General features: G+C 30.9%; 1 protein-coding gene across 2 annotated transcripts in view; it reads right to left on the bottom strand.

Moving 5' to 3' along the window:
* Window positions 1–16110: 16110 nt before the first annotated feature.
* LOC129958180 (uncharacterized) overlaps window positions 16111–22011 on the bottom strand; it is a 45745-nt gene continuing 39844 nt past the window's right edge. For both annotated transcript variants that reach the window (XM_056070445.1, XM_056070446.1), the window contains 2 exons: window positions 21390–21614; window positions 16111–16397 (listed from right to left, as the gene is read on the bottom strand). In XM_056070445.1, the coding sequence (XP_055926420.1) occupies window positions 16245–16397; window positions 21390–21614 (378 nt within the window). In that variant the 3' untranslated portion in view covers window positions 16111–16244. The remainder of the gene's footprint in view (window positions 16398–21389; window positions 21615–22011) is intronic.

Raw genomic sequence — 22011 nt, 5'->3', positions numbered from 1 at the left:
ATAGCTAATATTTCACAACTAATTTCATTTTTAAGAAACGAATTTTTTTCTTAGTTTCTATGAAATTTTAAAAATGTCTCTCTGCCGAAATTAATTTTCTTTCATAGTATACTCTGCTATGACCTGTTAATTTCATATTGGTAGCAACATTTTTTAAAGAAATTCACAGATAAATAAAAAGTTCAAATACGGTAACACACGCTTTTCTTAACGAAGCTTTATAACAAACAATTTGGAGATATTAAAATAATAATTGTAGGCATTTGTGACGTCATTAATTTAAAATATTTTTAGTCAATCAATGAATATACTACATTTCTAACCGTTAAGGAGTCCTCTAGATAACGTATCATCTCGGAACCGTGAACCCAATTGTTTATAAAACGACTTCCCTTCGTCGTACACGAGGTGACAGAAGTTAAAGTCAACGCTTAAAGCTTCAGTCTTGTCCCATCAGTGCAGATATCTAATGTATTTTCTTTATCTGATTGTATGCGACTAAAATTTCAAATATATTATATCGATTATTCCATTTCTTTTCTCTCTGGTATCAAATGTAACCACTTGAAAACCCTTACGAAAATTCTTTTACTAACTTGTTTTCATTTTCGAAGAATGACATGCATGTAATGCTAGTGCATTGCTATTTTAAATTCTAAGAGCTCTTTTGTTACCTTAAACATAAGAAGTAAAAAATAATTTAATGTTCAAATATAATTATTTTTTAACGTTTAAATATTCTTATAAAAATAAGTTCATTTATGAACAGAGCAATGAACACCAGAACAGGGTGCATAATTATTAAATATTGAATTGATTGAATGGTTTTGCTATCTGCTGTGTGTGTGTGTATATATATATCTATACTTATAATAAAGCTCAATGTGTGTGTGTGTGTGTGTTGGCGCTCTACAGGCCAGGTCATTTGACATACAGTTACCAAATTTGGTACATGTATACCTTAGAGGTCGGGAATGTGCACCTGGGGTCCCTTTTTTTGAAATTTTAATTAGAATTTTAATTATTAATTAAAAACTAACTTTCCCGCCAAAAAAATCTTCCATTTTCCCCACCGCCAACTTTTCCGCCAAAATAATCTTCCATTTTCCCCAACGCCAAATGATTTAGGCTAGGGTTAAGATTTTTCGGCGGATTATTTCAAACGATTCTGTTTATTTTCTTAATGTTTTATGCATTTAAAATTAAACATTGTTAATTAATCCATGTTTCAGATTAATTCTGAAGTACTTTTGAATTAAAATAACACAGAATAAAGGAAATTAAAAATGTATAATCTGCATAGCGTTACCCCAACTGGCGTAGAAAAATTCACGCATTTGCGTTCCCGTAAAAGGCGAAGAAAATTCACGCATGCGCACTGTGTTCTGATTGTTGGCATGGCAACCATTAACAACGGACGATTTAAATTACTTTTAGGTTAGTTGTATGCTTTTGTAAGTAAATTGTATTTATGTTAGTTATATATATTTTTTGTATATGCTTATAGTTTTAAGTACATCGTTTCTTAAGTAGTTTTTTTTAGCCTGTTTTCAATGATTTAAATTATTTTTAGGCTAATTGCATGCTTTTGTAATTAAATTGTATTTATGTTAGTTATATATTTTTTGATATATGCTTATAGTTTTAAGTACATCGTTTTTTAAGTAGTTTTTTTAAACCTGTTTTCGACCGATTATTTTAAACGATTCATTTTATTTTCTTAGTGTTTGATGCATTTAAAATGAAACATTGTTAATGAATCGATCCGTTCATGATGAATCTGAGAAAATTTTGTTGAAAATTCTTGAGATATTATATAAATTAAGAAAGATATTCTTTAGTGCCCATAAAGTTTAAACGCTCAGTGACTCTATTATCAGTAATCATATTATTAAAAAAAATGCTTTGTTTCAGTAAAAAATATTATTATATTAATTGCAGATTAATCCTTTACACTTTAATTTAAAGTATAAATTCTACGAGGGGTAACAGAAAATGAGAGAGATACATATCACGTTATGACTGAAGGCCTTTATAATATTATGAGTGAATTATATGACTATCAAAATTTGAAGTTTTAAAATATTTTGCTGAAGGATCTATTAAAGTTGGAATTGCATAAAATATTTAATTATTAAAATTTTAACGACCATTAAGATTGGCGAACCGGCTGGTCGCCAAAGGCGGCTAGTATATAATATAAATTCCATCCTCAAAAGCAAAAAGTGGTAAATATTAGTATTGTTTTCCAACGGATTCTAAAACCCTCCGCACTTTTGTGCATGCGTTAAGAGGGGTTTATTTCGGCAAAATAGGGGTCAGAGGAACGAGGAAAGAAGAAGATGTTTACATCTAACAATAAAGTAAATTCCGGAAATGCGCTCATCCTACCGCGTCTCACCCCTTAATGAGATAGAATCGTTGAAAAGTGGTCGTCTGAAGGTACTGAAAAGAACAGTATAAGAGCTAGTTTTTACAGAAAGAGTCGAGTGCAAAATATGTTTATGTTTATAGAGCAGAGTAAACTGTTTGTTTAAGAATGAAGTATCTCAAATAAAGATTTCGTCGTGCAGATTTCTTATGCTTTAAACTTAGATTTTCGGAGACAAATTACTTTTTGTGGTAAAGCTGTTTATCTTCTAAGGTTTATTCCAGTCTGAACTTGAAACTAGTTAATAATGTCTCTATGAACAAAGAGTGCAAAGTTTGCACAAACACTTTTGTACTCTTTTCGATCATAGAATCTTTGTTAACTACTCACTAATAGAATTCCAAGTAAAGAAATGTGAAAGAATATATTTCGCTTAAGTGTCAATCGACGGGCCTGATCAGATAGAGAATCGAATCAACCCATCTTATAACAAAAACTGAAGATATTATCTGACATTTTGGTGTACTAAAGCTATTTTCCCAAGATCTGTTGACACCGAGTTTGTATTCAAAAGTGTGATCAAAAATGTCGTGCGACACAATATCCTCGAACCCAGCTGCGTTGTACTGTGCAGAGTATGTAGGCTGTCTTTATGTAAATACATTAGATAAGATTCAGTTTGGCATAGAGTTTTAAATTGTTTCCCTTGGCACGGAGTATTTAAAGATAGTAGCAGAAATTGCTCAGACCATTACAACCATCGATATAAATTATAAACTTTATATACTAAAGCCTTACGATGGTTCTTCTAATTTCCCATATAAGTCTGATTTTGGCTCTGGTGATTATATTTTTTCCCAGGAAAGAAGATGTTGTCAGGAACAAGATTTTCTACAAACTTTGTAATCAAGACCACTGGTTGGACATCAGTGCAATGGATCATCTAGTCCACTTAATTTTAGTATAAAAATATGAATGCGAATTTCTTTATTTTTTTTAGAAAACATCAAAAAGGTAAACTTTAAGAAATATTAAATCTGGATCATTTTTCTACATTCTCCATAGCGTAAGGAGTTTTTAATGCATTGCACGATCTCTCTTTCTACAAGAAAAATTATCTGTTATATGTAAGAATATTATTTTGTCCTGTCCACAAGAAAAGTTTTAAAAATTCTATTAGCGCGCAATATTTTAACAATATTTTGATAAAATTAATATTAAAAAAATCCACATAAAACTTTTTTTTTCATGACAAAAAAGAATACGAAAGCAACTGTAATTTAAAAAAGCTATTGCTTCAGTCACCTTTATTATATACAGAGTCACCGGTGATCTTCGTTTCATAACTTTAAAAAAAATCTTCTCCGATTTCTCATTCATCTTGTTTGCTTTGGAAATTTTTATTTGTCAAATCCATATCAGCTCCAAAACAATGAGTGCAAATAAAGAAAGCACTTTAAAATTTTCAACTTTGGCACCTAATCAGTATGAGGTCATGTAATTTAAAATTACATATTTAACAAGTATCAAGGTTATATGCTAATGAATCTTCAGTGAAACAGTCTCGAATTTATGATCTTTCGAATTCTGGGTTTAACATCCAGAGTCTCCAATGTAAGGGACCATATATATATATAATACCAAATACAGGCTGATTATAATTATAGTTCCAATTCCAAAATTCTGTAAACAAAGAATAACTGGTCAGAATGACTTCAAATTTGAAATGAATATATTTGAAGAAGACGGAAATGGTATGACATAAAAAAAATTGCAAAAGTATCAAGAGATAACGCTGTAAGCGGCATAAGGAAAGTAGATTCTGTAACAAGTGGCATTTTGAATCGAAATATGAGGCTTTGACATGAGCTGCACATTAAATCAATTCTACTGTGTGAATGAGTGCTTCAGATTTTTTGATGGAAAAATAACTTCCAAGTCATTCAACCACGATAAGGTCGTACCACTGATGAGAAAAATCGAGTTTTAATTATCTTTAGGCTAATAACTACATAAATAGCACACAATGATACGGTTTTTAGCTTTCTTTGGACCAAAAACTGCATAAAAGGCAACAATAAAAACGGCTGTTTATTATCGCTAGACTTGCGCACTTTATAACTTTTTTTCCTTATGCCTTACCGTTTCCTCCCTATTCAAATATATTTACTTCAAATTTGAAGTTCTTTTGGCCAGTAATTCTTTTTTTTTACGGCATTTTGAAAATGAAACTTTAATTATAATCACCCTGTATATATATTTCAAAGGCAAAGATTATTGTTGAATTGAAACTCTCTAAAAATAATTTCAAGAAATGAAAAAACTCATTTGTGTTACAACACATCGATATTTTAACTTGATGGGGGGTTTTAAATTTCTTCATAGTATTAGTAGCTTTCTACTGGATTTCCAGCAATATAATAAATAAAAAACAAAGCTCGATTTTGTAAAAGACATTAAATTTGCTCGAAACTGAAGTATACTGATGTGGTAAAGAATTACCTAATTAAATGCGATTTTGTGTGTCATTTACTTGATCACCCAAGGGAGCTTTAGTTATCCTATAATACAGCTTCCAAAAGAATAATTAATATAAAATTTCAAACAAAATGTAACTTTGGTACAGAAGGGGAGTTTTTAAGAGTATTGTTATATATAAATGTGCAAATAACTAGGTTATCTTCTATAATGTTATTTATTTATCTTGTCATGTTCCACTGGATTTTTTAAAATCTATTGATAAGTGAAAGGAAGGGTCCATGGAGCTCATATCCATTTCTTATTTTTAATTTTTACATCTACGTTTTGGACCATGGTCTTGATTTCTTATCTATAGTTTCGTCACAAGTTGTTTTAAAATTATTTCTGTAAATTAATTTTTTCTATGTAGGTTTTTTTTTTTTTTTTGTCATGGTAAATTTTTGAGAGCTATTGATTTAAGAGTTACATTAAAAACAGACGTAATTAAAATAGACAAATAAACTGAATTAATCAAGTAAAATTCCTATTTTGGCCTAAAAAGGATAGGACAGGACATTTGGTTAAGCAACAGTCATTAGACGTCGTTACATCACCAAAAGGAGTCTATGGATCAAACTATTATTGCAAAGAATGTTGCAAACTTTGCCACTATATTGAGAACCAGAATTTCTTCTCGATTTGACATATTTGTCTAAGTTCTTCATATGAAAATGGGAACTACTATTATTATAATGATAATGTGTCCAATGACGTAATAATGTGTAATTGACATATTAGCTTTTATTGCCACAAAAATGCTATCCTACCTTTTCTTCTGATTTATAATAGATTTTAGATTATTAAAAAAACTAATACCTCTCATTAGAATTTCTATACATGCTTTATATATATTTTTTTCTTTCAGGTGACCCAAAAACTTATGCTTACAGAACGAATCCAGTTTCAAGTATTTGCAAGATCCGATTATTTATGTTGAACTTTAAAAACAACTAGATTTTCGTATACTATTATTATAATGATATTGTATCCAATGACGTAATAATGTGTAATTGACGTATTAATATTTTATTGTCACAAAAATGCTATCCTATCTTTTCTTTGATTTATAATAGATTTTTTACTATTTCAAAGACTAATACCTCTCATTAGAATTTCTACACATGCTTTTATATGCATATTTATTTATTTCAGGTAGCCCAAAAACTCATGCCTACAGAACGAAGAAACGTACTTATAAATACAGATCTTATTTGAAAAGTACGAAATGATAATGTGTCAAATGGTGTAATAATGTGTAAATGATGTATTAGGATAGCATTTTTGTGGCAATAAAATACTATATTTTCTTTTGACTTATAATAGATTTTATATTATTGCAAAGACTAATATCTCTCATTAGAATTTCAACAGAAGCTTTATACAATTTTTTTTTCATGTTGCCAAAAAAATTGATTGAATGCCGTGAAAGAAACAGAAAGAACAAAACTCACTGTTAATTCAATGAATAAGAAAAAGACTGTAAACGCACGATATTTATAAAAATGTTCTTTAAGTGTATGAAAAATGAATACCATGTATTTTTATAAAAGAGAAGGAACAAATAAATAATATTCCATGTTAAAAATTGAACCTTTTCCTTGTTTGAAAAAAAATTAGTCTATTTTCTTAGAATATTAATGTAAATATTTTTTATTCATAAAAAATTTGAGAATAATGCTTATGACATTAAATCTAAGGAAAAAAATGAGTATGCAACTTGTATTATAATTTTTATTTTATTATTTAAACTTGAAATTGAGTTTCATAAACTCATAATTGAGTTTCTTTTTTATTGCATGTTATGTTAAGAGTATAAGTAACAATAAATATATGATAAATAATTTTTTAGATAAAAAATATTTAATAGAAATCGAATATTTTCTTTTAGCATACAATCGTTTTGGAATCTTTTGTTTTTATATAACTTTGTTCTTTTTCAATGATAATCTAACTTTGTGGGATCTTCATTTTGTTAAAGATTTCTTGGAATTTCTTAAACCCTTTTGGAGAATTTTTTCTGTTCCTAAGTCTGCTCTCTGGTATAAAATGAACAATATTTGTTCGAAGCAGACGTTGCCCTTTGTATACAACTTTTCTTTTTTCTGTCCAAGTTAGCAATAAATTATTTGCTTTCAAAAAATCCATTTTACTTTACTTATTTATATATTTATTTTTTTTTTTACTTTGTCTTGGCATCAAACTGGGGAGGTTTTCAAAATGTGTACGATAGTAACTTCTTCTTTTTCTGAATCTTGTGGAAAACAGTTTCAGGTTCTAAAATTCCTTTTTCTGGGTCATTTTATTCATGATACCTGATTTTTAATATACTTTGAAAATATTTGTAGATTGAGATTTGCTTTTTCACTCTCTCGTAAATCATCTTCACGAAGAATTTGTTGTCTTTTAGAATCAAAGCCCATTAAATACTCTAAATAATAATACGCTTTTGAAGCTGCATACTCATACACTTTATGAAAAAATTTAGTTTTTGCTTAGTCGAAGTTGACTACCCAAATGCATGATCTAGAATCGGTCTCGCGGATTTTTAAATTTCAAAAATATGTGATGGGCATTTAATGAAAAGTCTCCCATTTCTTTGTCTTATTGAACAATGAAAATGATGCTCAAATTTCTGTGGTTACTTCTTTTCGTAAATAGTTTGCTTATATTATTATCATTTGAAAGTTCAAACATCAGATCATCTAATTTGAAATATTAAGGATATTAAGCAGCAATCGTTTGTAAAACTTCACATTTTTCATTTCTTAGCAAAGTTCCTTATCAGCTCTGTAACAACAGATCACATTCAGAGGAAAAGGATGTACCATTTTGAAATCCATTAACCTTGTATCTTTCCACAAACTGTTGCACTGCATACAAAAGCAGTGCACGGTGTTCCAGTGGAGGTGTTGTTGCTTATCCCCCTTGGATTGAACACCAATTCAAACCAAGTCCAAGAGATTGGGGAAAGAGAGGTGCAGTAGCTTCTGAGGGTAAAGACCCCTGAGCACCCGAGGGCAGAAGTCTGACTTCTGGCTCAGATGACGATGACACTCACACAATCGTTTGCACAACTTCTTTTTACAGGGGGGCTCTTTCACACACCTCACAGATAGAACACGGGGGGGGGGTAAGAACAACCATGCCCGAACCAGGACTCGAACCCGGGACGCCCAAATCACAGGGAGTACACGCTACCTCTAGGCCAGGGCGCGTGCTCCAGTTTAGTGAATTCATAATGCGTGACTGAAAATAAATTCCTTTAGTGATCATATTTGTACTATCCATGCAATGAAAATCTTTTTTACTCATCTTTTTTTACAGAAAAACACAAAAATAATTTAAAAATAAGTCATTGTTTAGAAATCCATCTTTAGCTATATGGATTTTTTACAAACTGGTACATTAAGAAATCCCTTTTCTGACATTGACTAAATTACTTACGATGTGCTTCATAAAATCCTTAACGATGTTCCAATATAAAATAAATACTATAAGGACAACATTCATTGGAAGTAAGACTTGTAATGGGATTGAGTTCTAGGCTATGGAAGAATATGAAATGAAACTGTGAAAGAATTCACCATAAAATTCAGGGGGGGGGGTCCGAAAAACACGATGCTGCTGTTTTCAAAGTAAACGACTAACCATAAGGAACCAGGTTTAGATGACTTGTCTGTATTCACAGCAATAACAGATTTCCCCGTCAAAATTGAAATGTTATCCGATACATAAGCTCCACGAAAATATTGTGAAGCAATAAAGTCACATTATAAAATGCAATGTATTTGATTACAATTCATCTCATTTTGGGAAATCATACAATGTGTTTCTCATCTTATTCATTTCAATTAATCAATCAATTTCATGTTCGCTGAATTTGATAACTTAGCTCAAATATAATGCGGAGAATGGAAATTACTACCTAGAAGCTATTTTTTCAAAACTTTAAATAGTATTTTAAATATTTAGAAGGCAAGCGAAATATCAATGTATTTTTGTTGTTGTTGATGATGACTTCTGAAATTATTAACCCATAAAAATAATTTTTACAGTATCATAAAAATTTAAAAATTATATTTTTATTGATATAACTTTATTTATTGTGCAGTTTTTTGTAATTTTAATAAATTTTAAGATACTATGCTTGACAATAGTTTTTGAAATTTAACTCGAACTTCATTGTTTCATCAAGTCTTTAAATTGTTCGTATTTTTTCATTAAAGAAGATCAGAAAATATTTTTAATCAAGAATTTTACCTTATTTTCAATCTATGAAAATTTAATTACTGGTTTTACAGCTTAAGAATTTTAAATTTTCTATCTTTGTAACATTTTAAACCACAGGCAACATCGCTTTCAGAATTAGATGTTTCATGCAAAATATTTTAAGTGTATATGCTTAAAATATTTTTATGACATTTAGATAACTCTAAGAGATAGAAATTTTTAGCAATGCATTTCACAAGAAAATATCAATTCTTATTTTAAAGATATCTGTAGCTATTAATTTGTTTTTCCTAAATGCGATATAATTAGATAAAATGTGTGATTCTTAATCACCTAATAAATGCAATTATTGTTCTTATCTCTAGAATCATGCGTTATTACGATGTCTAAAACTTTTTTATATATAACCCTCTCAATTCCAGCCGGGTGGTTGGGGCGGTTTGAGAATTTGCCCTATAACTTCCAAGTGGGTCGGTTTCGGGCGGCTGCTAGCCGTTTTAGGGGAGATGGGTATTAAAGGAGGCTACTCTACTAAACGCTCCAGGAGGTCCTCGTTATCATCGACGATTGCGGCTTTTTCACAGTAATTTCCCCTGTGCCTTAGGGCGGTAGGGGAAAGGAGGGATTCACTAAATAAGTTGGCGTATATTTTGTATTTTGAAAGGGTTTTAGTTTCTATTATCATGTGCTGTTAGCTCAAAATTGGAAAGATTTTATAGCCATTTATAAAAAAATTTCCACTGAAGTGCTCGGTTAACGATGAATGATATAAAAGGATACCGGCTTGTTTATTTTTCGGATAAGCATCAGACGCTCTTTTCAGTATTAAGACTATTGTAATGATATAAAGACAAACTATTGCATTGTCACCGAGGCCTATTCACATCGCAGTTTTCTCACAAAATGTGTAGCGACTCTTTTTACTGTAGATGGAAGTCGTTTTACACTCCAAGCGTCTTATTCTGTCATGAAAAGACTGTCGGAATTTCTGAGGCCGAGTACAAACTACCGTTTTCAAAATAGCATGAAAAGACCAAAAAAATATTGGGAGTATTCTTTATCGCCCCCTTCACAGTGTGAGATAAGTTACATAAATACTGAGTTCCTTTTTCGAATGCCATTCATCATCTCTTCATTTGTGAATTTCTACTTTTTAATTTACATACTGTGAATCGAGTTTTTGGATTATCTGGGTAATTTTTGTATTGAAACGCTTATTATTTCTTTATTATGAGTAAAAAGAAATCATGAACACACTGAAGAAGAAATTAAAGCAATTTTACTTGCTTCTGATGAAAGTGTCAGTGATCTGTCAGCGAAGATGATGGTTGGCCAAATAATGATACTTTAACTGATCTCTCGTTTATTTTAAGCAAAGAAGCAGGAGATGAAACTAACGAGGATTAGATGAACGAGAGAGATAGAGATGAAGAGTCAAAAAATGTTATATAATTTACTTATTATCCAAAATTTGCAAATGATTCCCTTATGTGTAAATTTGTGGAAATTTAATATTGTTACAAACCTGTAATTTTGCTTCCCAGCACGACTAGTGTCATCGTAAGAAAGACCGTTGTACGATCTGTCCTGTGCGTGCTGAGCGGGTGTTGCTTCAATGACCTCAGAGCTTGGCGACAAACTTAGCGATGATTCGGCGACTTGGCTATGAATTTGGCGACAAGATGGACGATGCTGGAAAGTTATCGAACCTTTCATCATCGTTTGTTTTGTCGCCAAACTCACATCATCACATCATTCGGAAGCCTACGCCAGCTGTTGGATTGACGGTCTTTCTTACGATGACACTAGTCATGCTGGGAAGAAAAATTACAGGTTTGTAACATTGTTCCCCTCTTCAAAGACTGACGTCCCGGCAGTCCCACTTCTGACACCAAATGTTACGAATTTTCGGGTTCGTTTCGATAGTGGTAGGGATATGGTGTGGAGAACTCTCAATCAGCAGTAGAAAAACAACGACATTTATTTACACGAAGACAGGACATCACACAGACGACAAATATGTACAGCAGAGACGAACACAATAGACGACAGGATTTGGCACACAGCACTTCAGTACTCGCCCCACACAACGCTGGCAACCCGCCGTTGCTTCTCTATCCTCTCCAAGACTTGTTACTTGTTGGCGACTCCGACTACTCAACACACGACTTTTTCATAGCTCGAGAGTGCCTGTCTTTTATAGTTCCGGGAAGCGGGGCTAGAATCTTCCAGACCAATCAGGGCGTATATCGGTTCTTAGTGGATGGATCGTAAAAGTTCTCAAACTTTCCAGCATTATCCATTTTGTCGCCAAATCCATCGCCAAGTCGCCAAATTATCGCTAAGTTTGTCGCCACGCTCTGAGGTCATTGACGCAGCACCCGCTCAGTACGCACCGGATAGATCGTACAACGGTCTTTCTTACTATGACACTAGTCGTGCTGGGAAGCAAAATTACAGGTTTGTAACAATATGAAACTTTCGTTCAAAAATTTATCTTGTCTTAACAATACTATAGAAAACTTCACATAATATTTTAAAATCAGAATTTCACCATGACAGTTTTTACTAAAAGAGTAATATTTATGATGAATGTTTCATATTTAGCTTATGAAGAATGTAATAGTGATGAATGTTTTAGTAAAATGTTCAGGCTGAAAACTGAAAGAATGTATTTTCGAAATGCATTCCGCTGAGTAATTTTTCCCCGAATTTTATTTCATAAATTTTTGTATTTCAGTATTATATAAAGTTTTAAAAATATGTTCTCATCTATCGAATTGTTTCGATAGATGAGATATATAACGTTTGACGTAATATATTCTCTTCGTTAGACAAAAATTTTAAAAGTTATATTTTAAAAGATTAGTAAAAATGAGTGGCAAAATGAAGATATTTTTGAATGTATATTTACCCCGCATTCTTTTTCGATTAATTAATGTAAAAGCAAGAATGCGTAAGGTTTTGGTAACAAAATGTGAAAACTTCTTTAAAAATTTAATTAAAGTTCTAAAATTTTTTTCCTGGTATCACTATCGAAAATGCTAAATAATATTTTATATTCAAAAATTCAATGAAGATAACCGTTTATACTAAAAAAAAGAATGCTAAAGGCAATAAAAAAATCTTAGCGAGTGTTGAAAGAACGTATTATTTTCGAAACGTCTTTCAAAAAGTGCAATAACATTTTTTTTATTCAACGAATGTTTTTATTTTGGTATTAAATGAAGATTTAAAATATTATCTCGTCTATCACTGAATTGCATTGACATCTATACTATGTAAAAAAAAAAATTACTAATTGCATTGATATATGCACAATGTATGTTCTACATTACTATGTAAAAAATTTTTACATGGTATAATATGTGACATATTATTTAATTTTGGCAAAAAAAAAAAAAAAAAAAAATGTAAAAGCCTATTGAAAATGTAAAACCCTTTGAAATTAGATGAAACATAAAGATGTTTTTGAAATTGCTAGTAAAGCCAGTTTTTATTTAAATGGTTTGGAAGCCTAACCCCCCCCCCATTTTCTAAATTATCGAATAAATTTCAAATTTTTTGTTAAAAAAATACCCCACAAAGACGATGAGCGAAACGCTTCACACTAAAAAATATAAATACATTAGAATAAAACTCTTAAGCTGATAGAAAATTAATCTCGTTGTCGAAAACCGCAAGGCAATTATTCAAGATTGAGCGTCGACAGATTTATTACTTCGGAATGCGGAGGGGGGGGGGCGTAACTGTCCCTCAGCTTGGAAGAGTCCATGTCTTCCAGAGACACGCTAAGAAAGTCTGGATGTTAAAGGGAGTGCCGCTTGAAAAGTGCTTGGATGTTAAAAGACATAAATAAGATATAAATAATTTTTTATAAATTAATTTAATACTTTTTAATTTAAAGGTTACATTTTATAAAATTTCATTTATACTTATGCATGCTAATTTTTCATCTGTGTATTACTATGAGCAAATGGTTTATATTTTCAAATCATATTTGGCATGTGATATATTTTATTACATAAATGAATGATTTATGTGGCAGATAGGAATTTTTATTTTTTATTTTCGAGGTGTATGTAACTGCGTCTTTCGTGAAGATTGAATCTTGTTTAGTTTCAGGATGGAAGTATTAATATGTTATTTAAATGTGAATGTAAGTAATGTATATTATAATTAGCTATGCAGTGTGAAATTGTAATTTTAATTCATTCTTGACCGAAATTACATAGAATTTTAATTATTTGTCATACTAATAGAAAAAGTCACGCTACTAAACTTCTATCACTGTTTAATATCCTAAATCATTAAGTTAATTTGCTACAAAACATACTGTACATTTTAATTTTATTCATGCGTCAAACCGTTAGTTCAAATCGCAAAAATGTTGTTCCAATATTAAATAGTTATCAAAATTCTATTCATGATACAGTTTTTGTGGAAAGTACCTTTTTTTTATGTATATTTAAATTGTTTTCAGCAATTGATGTTTCCGTAATACCAGAAATTACATAAGTTCACTAACTAAATTAAAGTTGGATGACATTAAGATATTAGCACTGGTTTGTGAAATGTAAATTATAGAAGTCGCAAAATGTTTTATGTATTGTTATTTAAGTTTTATAAAAAAATTATGCTATATTATTTAAGTTTAAAAAAATTGAATTCTAGATTTCCTCGCGTTTAATTTTCGGAGTGAACATTATAGTTTTTTTAGGGGCTGGGTTAAGCTTGTGCCTTGGCCATCATTTTTATAGGCAAGGTCTCTATGGAAATCGAAATTTTTTTATCATTATATTTATGTTTTTTTTTATAATATAGCATCTTAAGCACGTAGATAAGCGGGATGGTTCCGGAAGAAATCGAAAAATTCAATTTTATTTCCTGGAAAATATTCGTGTTTTTTTATCGCCTTTCAGTCATATTTTAATTCGCATTTCAAATGAAAAATATATTATCTGTATTTTTTTTATTTTAGCTTGTTGTTTTCTCTTATGCTCTTGTAATGCAAGATTCAAATAGATGATATCAATATTCAAGGATTTTTTTATACGTTGATTGCAAATACATTTACCAGGTTACAGTAATAAATAGGTATACTATATAATGTTATTCCGATTCCTAATAAATATGAACTTTCAAGTTATTCGGTATCTCAGTAGGATACCGAAAAACATCTTTTTTTTAATTAATCCCCAGAAATTGTAATTGCGATTTTTATTTAATTGTATTCGACAGTCTTTTAAATTTTGAATTTCTAAACTTGTCACATCCCATTGTAGCGTTTTAACTTTGAGCCAAAAGGATTTTGGAAGTATTTAAAGTCATCTTTAAGCATTTCCCGTTTCTTAAAAAGAATACATGTTTTCATTTTGTTTTCCTTCCTCCCAGGGGCATTCAAAAATTAGGCATGAGAAGCTTTCAGTATGACTTTTGGTTCTCGCTTCCCCAGTGGTTAAAACAATTGTATGGGGTTGGCTACCTCCATATCGATGATAGAGTATACCTCCTTCGGGAGAGGCTTTGCCATGGCCGCTAATGGCTATCAGGATTTAACAGTTCCACCACAGTGTTGTCTTGATGGTGATGGGCATTCAGTTCTCTACGGAAGCAACAATGGAATCGGAGTAAGTTATCGTTTCGTATTCGGTTTTCAATTTCTTGCAATTTAAATATTTTCTAGATAAATGAGCTTTTTATGTTTGATGTTTACTTTCTTTTTTTCATTTAGCTTGAATCTTTTATGTTTTCAAAGATGAAATTTTTTCATCGAATTTTAAACATTAATTCCTGATGTGCTAGAATTTAGAAATTTTGTACATACGTGCGGTTTCGCTGTCAATAGAATATTTTAATTCTTTTAGAAATCTAATTAATGAATTGATCAATTAATTTTTTTTCTTTACAGTAGCTCCACCTGGTAGGGTATTTTAATTAGTGATTTCTAGATCCCATGGTATTTATAGTAATGAATTGTAAATTAAACTTTAATATAATTATGTTTCTTTGTAAATAAAAAGTTCTACTTTTTAATACATTAATAAGATTTTGCTTTTAAAATCTGTTTTTACTATCTTTATTTAGTCAATTTTACATTTAGAAACAAATGTTTTTTTCTACTCTCACTCAGTGATTTTTTTTCTGAATTTTTGCATACCATTTTATTAAATATGACTTATAGTACCAGAGGGAGGTATAATAATCTTAAGTTGTACATTTATTTATTCAAACTGCTTAAAGCATGATTCTTTACAACATTTAAAGCAATTTAAAATGTTATAAATCATATATGGTGTCATATCCTAACTCTACCAGTTTACCTTATCAACTATCATACCATTTTAGAATTTAGATGCGATTAAAGTAAATATCTTTTATATATTTATGACAGAGCCCAATCATAATATCTAGCTGGATGATAGTTATCTGAATGGAAAAAAGAAATTATTAGATTTTAATGTAATTTGGTGCGATTAACTTAACTGTTCATAAAAAGTAAAAATTGAAACTGTCAGTGAGCAATCGTTGCACCCAAATTTTCTTTAAAAAATAGAATTGTTGAAGGGATTGATTTGTTGTGTTGTAACAAATATTATATCAGAAAATCATGTGTATGGTTCTAGTTAGAATAATATGAAACATGTTATAATGAATTGTGGTAAAAAAAATTGTAAAAATATAGTCCAATTTTTATAAAAGTTTAATATAAAAATTAAACCAGTAAAAGGTTTGTTCACTTTTTTACAATCTAATATAATACAAAAAAATTCCTTGATGTACGCAGTACATATTATATATTCTAAATACCAAATTGGAAACAACAATCCTCATTAAATTCTTATAACACTTTTTATTTAATTACTAGTTCTTAATGTTTTTAAAAATCAAAAGATTTTTTTAAAAATCCTTTATGAAATTTATAATAGATAAACAAACAGTTGTCGTTTTTTAAAAGAAAAATTTGAAACCTAGGTAAAAAATTTGAGCATTTCAGTCACTGTAAAGCAGAATACTTGACTGAATTTCAACTTGTTTAAAATCTTTCTGCGTACTTATATTAACACAAATTACTAATCACAATCGGATATTAAATTCTCTTAACTGTAAAATACAATTTTATTTAAACTACTGCAAATAGTTTCTGAAGTTTTGGAGGAGTTTCTTTCAAAAATATTCTATACATCTGAGGTTTCGATAGAGTTGATCCGTGTGGCAAAATTTCAACGGGTATCTCCTGATGATGTCTTATCATTTCTGCTATAGATGAGAAACTCTGAAAAATAAGTAGAGGTATTATATTTAAAAGATTATAGAAGTCAATCAATTACTTCGTTTAATCATAACCAAAAGGCTTATAATTAAATATTTCTTAATCTGTATTTGATTTAGTAAAGCTTTTATTCAGGGGTTTAATTCATCCATGGATTTTCGCATTTTTAGTAACAAAAGTTTTAAAAAAATCTGCAGTTTATAAAATGATAGAGAGAGAAAATAGAACGTCTTCGCTTCCTGCATGTTCCTCCACACCCTATCTCTGACCAAGCTGCCAAATTGCAGAGAAATATTCATAAAAAAAATGAGGTCTATGGTCTCTAAAACTTCTTCCAAATCTGAACCAAAATCTAAAAATGGAATTGCGCGTTGTACTAATGTGACTAATGGTCAAAAGAAAACTACGAAACATCAATCGAATCATGCCAATAAAAGACCTGTAAAAAAAACAAAAGGCCAGTAATGTGTCCGAGATATGCCGCAAAGGTCCATTAACCATTAAAGAAATATTTACTAAAATATGCTAGTGAAGTATATTTACAATAAAATGTTGGCTTTCCTCTCATATTTGTTATCCTATATACAGGGTTAGCAAGAAATAAGTTTTCCTCCCTCAGAGGATTCTAGAATGTGTTTTAATGGTCCAAACGAAAACAAATTTGAACTCAGATGATCCAAATGATGCACTCAACATTTATTTGGTACAAATATCCGCTCATCGATGGCAATGTAATATACATTGAAACATTTAATATACTTTTTAAAAATGTAGCCTTAAAATTGATCAGTATGTCCTCCCCTTCATCGTCAACAATGTTCTCTAATACCATACTCGCAAAACCATATTTTCTACAGATGACCGGAGTAAGTTTGTCGGAATAACAAGAACATGGAGCCAAATGCTGTCCTTCTGATCTGGCCTTCCATGGTAGATACTGTCCTTCAGGACGCTCAACAACGAAAAGTCGCTGAGGGTCACATCCGGTGAACGAGGTGGCCGTGCTATTCGAAAATGACCGATGATCACCCGCGCATCTGTAAAAAATTATGCGTTAGCAATTGCTTTATAAGACGATCAATGCGAAGAGTTGAGCCTTCCTGCAAGAAAATGATGCCCTCAAGGCATCCATGATGTTGAAATTATGGGATTAGAAAATCCTTCCGCACATCACGATACCATTCTCCTGTGGTGTAACAGATCCATTTATAGTTATGGCTTTAAAAAATAAGATTACATGATAAAGATAGCTGTAAAATCACGCGATACTGTAACTTTTATTCCTAAAAAGCGCTGCCGAAACTCGATAATTATGAGTGTTAATTCACTCATTGAGACAAAATGGGTTCCATCATTTTACAGAATGTTTCAGGGCCAACTGACATCGATCACCATTCTATGAAGGAACTGAAATGCAAACGTTGTAGCCCGAGTAAAAAGTCCGAGTCCCCGTCCTGCAATAAGTTCACAAGCTTGATTTTCTTAAAATAAAAATGCAAATCCGTCGGAAAATTTTTCTTACAGTGAACTGTAACATATCCAATACACGGAAGACAACTGGCACGTTAACACTATCATGCGGCGACTGGTTGCTGGCTTCAACGACTGCAGTAGCCACATTTTCGACCCTAGAAAATAGGATTTGCTTTCGTCCTCTACCTGGTAGAACGCAAGGTTGCCCAGTTATTTCAAACATCTGTTTAATCGTGAATAGGTCGCGTGGACATTGCCCCTCTTTGTATCAGCTTCTTAAAACAGTATTTTCTTTTACAGCAACAACGGAGTTCGGCTGGTTCTGGTTGAATAATTTCACCAGTAGTACGTTTTCTTGCATCTTAGGCATGTTGTTCAGAGATTTAACTAATGCTCCTGTATAATCCGCTTTCCTTTTAATCCAAAGAACAGCGCTAATAGGCATGCTCTGCAATGCAAATGGTGTTTCAAATTTTCAATACATACAATAAATACCATTTATTCTATAGCACAATCTATTGGTGAATTTCGATCTGAAAATTTTATTTAATGTATGAATGTGAAGTACATTATGTGAATAATCTGAACTTCACATTTTATCTCATTTGGACCAATAGAAAGCATTCTAGAGCCCTCTGAAGTGACAAATTTATTTCTTACTTGCACACTTAAATGTATTCTAATAATATATTTATTAGAGTTTTTGAGAAAATCATACGTTATTGATTTCTTAATTTTATAAATATTTTCAAATGAATATAAAAGCTAATTGGGCTATAATTATTATAATTTTTTCTGTACATTGACTATTAATTCATAATTTTGCATGGTTTTTTTCATCGCGTTGTTTCGAGTAGCATTTTTTGATTCTGTTCATTGCCTTTTGGTCAATCGCATCTCTGTTTTCTGATTAATTTTTTTAAATACAGGCGAATCAAAATAAAGAAATTTATTGCATTACAAAAAATAGACGTGAAATCTGTCGAATGTATTGTATAGAGTGTATATAAAAGAATATTGGAATTGAAAAATTCTTTAATGTTTCTATATGTGGGCACAACAGTAATGAATCACACATAATACTAGTGGCAGTTTTCCCCTCTATTTTCTCATATAATTGAATAATATACCGCATTTTGCATTTAGCTTCATAGAACAGTGAAAAAAAATTAAGTTTGAATTTTAGATATCTCTCCACTGATCGATTGGACGCGAAATTTTCCCCCTGATTGTGATGTCAAAATCGCATAATAAATTCCAATTTTGTTGCTTGTTGCGTTTGGGGGTTATGATGTTCATATACATGTTATCATCAATGAATGAAAGACGAAATTCTACAAAATATCTCGAAATTTTATAGAATGCCGAAAACTGTTCTTCATTGTATGAAATGATAAAACATTTGACACATTTTCTTGAGCATTCTAATGGCAAATGTCAAGCCAGAAAAGTATGAAATGCATTTCCAACGCAAGAAAAAGATTCTGTTTCGAAAAACATGAATAACATTATAGTCGATGGTGATAAAATCCATATGGTGATGACATACTTAACTAAGAAATTTGTGTTTCCGCTACCTGTTGTGTGTGTTTAAAAAAATCCGATGAAGTATGCATCCAATGAACATGCATGCTCAAACTGCCGTAAAATAATCCCTACTTTCTGTAGTCATGCTATTAAAGATGACGAAAATGATATTTCATGCATTATATTGCCAAACTAAATATCTCTTAGATTCTTAGAATAATAGCGAACCCGTTTTCATGGCCCTTTTCATATTTAGGCTCAAAAAGCATTTGCTCTTCTATAAAATGCCTATGTATTCTACAGAACTCCAGCGATTCATACATTACCGGTAACATAACCCCACTGAAGAATTTGGTTCAAATTTTGAATTCATGTCTATAATTCTGCTAATAAAACTAAATCCTAAATGTCATCTATCTGGCTTGTGATTTTGAATAATCGTTCACATCTGCATACGGATGGAGGAAGAAACAGATTACGCGTTTCGTTCAGAATTTGATACATGTACAATTTTCTTGTGAAGAATACATGCAGATTTCATGTGTCTATATCTCTGTCTTTGTCTATTTAATTATTGGTTATTATTATTTAAGACCACGGAAATACAGGCGTAATTCTAAAAAGTGACTCTTTCGAACTCGGAGAAGTTTGAACTTGACCACAAATTTTATTAACAACAATTCTGGAGATTTGTTGTTAATATTTTTGCTTTGTAGTGTTCATACGCAAGAAATTAATGAAGGGGAAATCTATGAGCAGTTTTTTCATAAATTTGCAACGCGATTTTTTTTTTCACTTAACACATATTCAGCTGACGTTCCTTTCATCATGCCCATAGCTACAGAAGCAGTAAAGAAGTCTTGGGCTACCAAGATAATAACCACAAACATATTATTAAACTTCAATAGATGTTCTTAGAAGTTTCCCTAACACATATAAAGGTCATGAGAATGCTATCATTCAAAGAGGTTACTAGTTTAGTAACAGAATGCACGAAATATCGTTTCCATCATCTTTATTAGCATGGATATCGAAGGTCTGAATTATTTTACAATACTTTATGCATGCTTGTGCATCACTGAATTCCTTTAAACACATACAACAAATAACAGAAACGCAAATCTCTTCGGTAAGCATGTCATTACCATCTTGATTTATTTCACCACGAACTATAATTTCTTTCATGTTTTTTGAAGCAGAACTCTTTTTCTTCCATCAGATGTATTTCATACTTTTTCATTTTGACATTTATCATTAAAACGCAAAAAGGTTCAAATGTTTAATCGTTTCATGCATTGAAAGTCAGTTTTACTGAAATCTTCTTAATAAACTAGACTCTTTTTCGTACACTGGCATCGGGTGGTTTCAAGATTATGCTATGTTTCAAGACTAGGCACATATTAAACAAAAACATATTGAACTGTTACTACTGTTTCAGAATTTAAAAAAACTGCGAGAAAATAAAATTTTGTTATTATTTCAACTTAATTTCTTTTCTCACTGTCAGTCGGAAAAGATAATGAAACGATAAGAGTACACGGAGAAAGCTAAATAGTCTATTATAACGTTACGACGAGCTGGCAAAGATGTTAAAGTCTCCCGGGGTCTAATGTTAGAAAGTCTTACAAAGCCCCTTTTGCAAGTTCAGTTTTACAAGAAGGTGAAAAATAATATCACGCATAGGACACAATTTACCATCGCACTCTTTGCACTCTTACGATTAGGATATGTTTTGGTGATATATTTTATCTTTCCACTGCAATAGATAAGGAATTAAAAATCAGTGTGTCTCGGAAATCAATTACTCGTGCTACCCACTGATATGCCATATTGTTTTCTTTCATTCTGGCAATGTATGAATACTGTATACTTCACTTAAAGAGGTATTTTAATAAATAGAAATCCGATATTCATTTATGTGCTTTCTATGTTTGTAAATCTACTAGTGACGTATTAAATAAATTCTAAAATGGCGTAATTAAAAGGGATTCTTACTTTATTAGCTTTTGTTCCAAGAACATATCGACCATCATCTCTTCTACGTATATGCAAATTACGGACCTTTCCATTGTATAAAATACACATTGTGTTTTGAATGTCTTCAGTAGGTCTACTGCTAGGTCTTATGAGGAAAGTGCCATCTTGACCAACACTTAGTAAGCGAAGTTGACCTTCTTTAGCTTCCACATCATGAAACCAAGCATACTCCTGTAATGTACTCTGAAACATTAAAAAGCATTTTCACTTTCTCACTATACATATAAATTCCTTTCTGTGAAATAGAATATGCAAATAAACATGACGAAACTTCGCACAAAGTGAACTTTAAAGTAAGCAATCTTTGCATGCAACAAAAAAGCTTAATTAAAGATTTCCTAATATATTCCAGTAATACAGTTTTCCATCATTTTCACGAAAATTTTTACTATAATTTAATATGCTATCAGATTACCAACTTCATGTTTTTTTGGCTTACAAAGCATTCTTTTTTATAATTTTCTGCTACAAAGTCGAAATAATGTTAGAAAGAATTATTTTCTCCAGAATAAATAAAAGCATTCTAACTTTGCAAATTATTCGATTTATCTATTTCTTATTATCTTATTTCGATTCTCAA

This window comes from Argiope bruennichi, chromosome X1 (genome assembly GCF_947563725.1).
Source record: "Argiope bruennichi chromosome X1, qqArgBrue1.1, whole genome shotgun sequence".
NCBI lineage: Eukaryota > Metazoa > Arthropoda > Arachnida > Araneae > Araneidae > Argiope > Argiope bruennichi.
This window is presented reverse-complemented; position numbering and strand designations above follow the sequence as displayed.